The 2980-nt window shown below is 39.9% G+C and overlaps 1 protein-coding gene across 1 annotated transcript in view; it reads left to right on the top strand.

The window, feature by feature from the left end:
- The window catches only part of DNAH8 (dynein, axonemal, heavy chain 8), a 335359-nt gene that overhangs the window by 115380 nt on the left and 216999 nt on the right, over positions 1-2980 (top strand). The window contains exon 29 of the mRNA XM_011944829.1: positions 2722-2957. Within this exon, the coding sequence (XP_011800219.1) occupies positions 2722-2957 (236 nt within the window). The remainder of the gene's footprint in view (positions 1-2721; positions 2958-2980) is intronic.

The raw sequence follows: 2980 nt of genomic DNA, 5'->3' as shown, positions 1-2980 counted from the left end.
GTGGACACCCATTTCTTACCCAGCCACTGGCCCCATTGCACACGCAAGTGTAAAAGTGTATGAGCAAATGCAATTTTCTAATGTAACTATGGTAAGATTTATATTGTTAAAAAATTAAAGAAAATATTGACTATTTCTTACCACAGGGATTTTTGGCTAACAACCCCTCTCTGACTGAAATCAGATCAGAAATTCTACGCTATGCTACTTTTGAACAGGAGATTGATGAGTTGAAGCCTATTATTTTTGTAGGAGCACTTGAATTACATACAGGTATTTTAAAAATATTTATTATGGAAAGTATCTGTGCTTTCACATGAAGCATTACTTTATTTAGCAAGCAATTATTAAGCGATCTTGGTACAATAGTATTATACGAAGATATAGTAATATACCAAGGTATAATAATAGTATTATATACCAAGATATATTATAATATTATTATACCATTAAAAGTAATGGCAAAACTGCGATTACTTTTGCACCAACCTAATATAAATGTTAAATAGTTCTGGGCCATTGGTACTCTTTATACACACATCCATAGACACACTATACAGGCCGATTCCTCCACTGGCAGTCAAACAGCTAAAACTATAGGTGAAACTCTCTTTTGGGTTACTGTGAGGAGGGGCTTATATACATGAGATGGGAGTCAAACAGTTTGAAGTCTGCCAAGAAGTTGATCCATTTGGGATTAGAGTATCAAAGGATGATGAGACAATCATTAACGTTTGAAATATGAAGATGACTTATTGCTTGCTGTAGTGACAGAGAGCTGTACTGGTCAGGCACAGTGTACCTGGCAGGGCAGACTGCTCGTCTCATACAGGGTGTCTGGGCAGCATGGAGTTGAAGGACTGTGGACGTAGATAGGTTGACATCATCTGTATAAGGATGTTTACTCAGGTGAGACTGTTGTAGGCTGGTTGGCACTCAGAGGTGGGTTTATTGGAGTAAGTCTTTCTTGACTAGTTGACATTCAGAAGAAAGGGCCTGACACGGATTAGGTTGCACACAGATGAGAACTGATATTGACTTGCTCTGTGGTTTGGGTTTAAAGCTGGTTGTGGTGGCTCATTGTTACCATGGTTACCAGTCTTATCCTAAGTTTGTGGGAAGATTTTGTTCTCAGACAGTATTTGAATGAGGTATTTTACATCCATTATCTACCTTAAGTAGATTTTCAGGTCTGTTATCAAGAAATTAATGTAACTGTGGCTCTTGAATTTGACCACTTGGGTAACATGACCTCTTTAACCTCCATTTCCTCTGCTGATGAAAATGACAGTATTCACCTCATGAAATGCTTTATATAAGATACTTAGCATAGTACCTGGCATATGATTGATGTTGAATAAATATTAAATGTTATTATTATATCTGCCAAGGAAGTACTTGTGATTCTCTGAGGAAGAGAAGTACCAAAGGATTACAAGTACTTGAGGGGGATTATTTATCTGGAAATCAGAAACTATGCATCAGTGGCATAATTACAAGAACTTCTGTAGCATTTTGGAAACTGTACACTATTATTTTTTAAAAGTTCACATTTGTCTCCTCATAATGGTTGTTAGCACTATGCTCCGTACAAAAAGCAACCGTAGTATACTGATAGAATGGGCTGGGGGGCTTGTTTTTGGAGAGTGGAATCTAAAAATGGGAGAGGTGATGGTAGTTATAAAGAAAGGGGAGGGCAGGCTGAATCCCTAAGGCCTGAGGAAAAAGGTCCCCCCAGGGGACCTCATGAGATATGATCTCATGGCCTCAATCACCAGGCTGGCTGCATGGTTGTTCTCAGGCCACGCTTTCTCCTCAGCACCACAGGCCTCTGAGTTTAGTGGTTGGAAGGTAAGAGCAGAGCAGCTGTGTTTCAAGCTTGGCAGAATTAGGGGGGTGTAGGAGTACTGAGAGGTAAAAGGGGAAGGATTGATAAGGCTGAGTTGACTAGTTAGAGCTGTTTTGTTTTCAAGAACAGAAACACATTTGAGCTATGTTAAGGGAGAAAAGGTTTATCCCAGAATCCAAAGTGCAACTGAGCCTTCAGAATGGACCAGAAGCAGGGACAGTATAGGAAGCTGAGGAAGTTCTTTCTCTCTGCCTCTCGTTTCTTGTTCCCTCTATGCATGAATTTTTTCTGCTTCCCAGACTACGTGGCTCCTCCTCAAGCCTCATTTCAAATGCTCTAGAAAGGACTCTGATTGGTCTATAATATAGGTCATGTTGACCTGGGCAACTGGCTAGGTCCAGGGTACAGGGTCAGGGTAGACAGATACTCTGACCATGTGGATGATGTGGGGAGTAGAAAAGCAGGGAACCTATGAAGTCACGGCTTGATAGACAAAACAATAAATTTCACTCCACCTCATGGGATCCCTCGAGAAAAATGCGGAAATGAATGAGGGCCACTAATGGGATGGTCAGAAGAAGTGCAAAGGTCACACAGAACAGTGATAGAACTAATTTCAGAAATGCTCCCCCGTGGGCTGTGGTGTCAAACTCATGCACATCTCCACAGGGATACATGCTTTGTGGGGACAGGAATTAAGTCTCCAAAATCTAGTAACCTTACAGCACATGTAATTCATACTAACCACATTTCAAGTGTTCAAAAGCCACATGTAGTTAGTGACTACTGAATTGGACAGAGGAGTTATAGATGCCCTTATAGTTTCAGAATGCCAGTTATTTTCTAATTTAATCTCTTCTTGTCTTCATCAGAGCCAATGAAATTGGCCTTATCCATCGAGGCCAAGGCATGGAAGATGTTACTCTGTCGCTATCTGAATGAAGAATACAAAAAGAAAATGTCAGACATGATAGCATTTATTAATGAATACTTGAAAAAGTTATCTAGACCTATTCGTGATTTAGATGACGTCAGATTTGCAATGGAAGCCTTGTCTTGCATACGTGATAATGAAATTCAAATGGACATGACTTTGGGACCAATTGAAGTAAGAAATGGATTGCATTTTTT

This window comes from Colobus angolensis, unplaced genomic scaffold, assembly GCF_000951035.1.
Source record: "Colobus angolensis palliatus isolate OR3802 unplaced genomic scaffold, Cang.pa_1.0 Scaffold105, whole genome shotgun sequence".
NCBI lineage: Eukaryota > Metazoa > Chordata > Mammalia > Primates > Cercopithecidae > Colobus > Colobus angolensis.
This window is presented reverse-complemented; position numbering and strand designations above follow the sequence as displayed.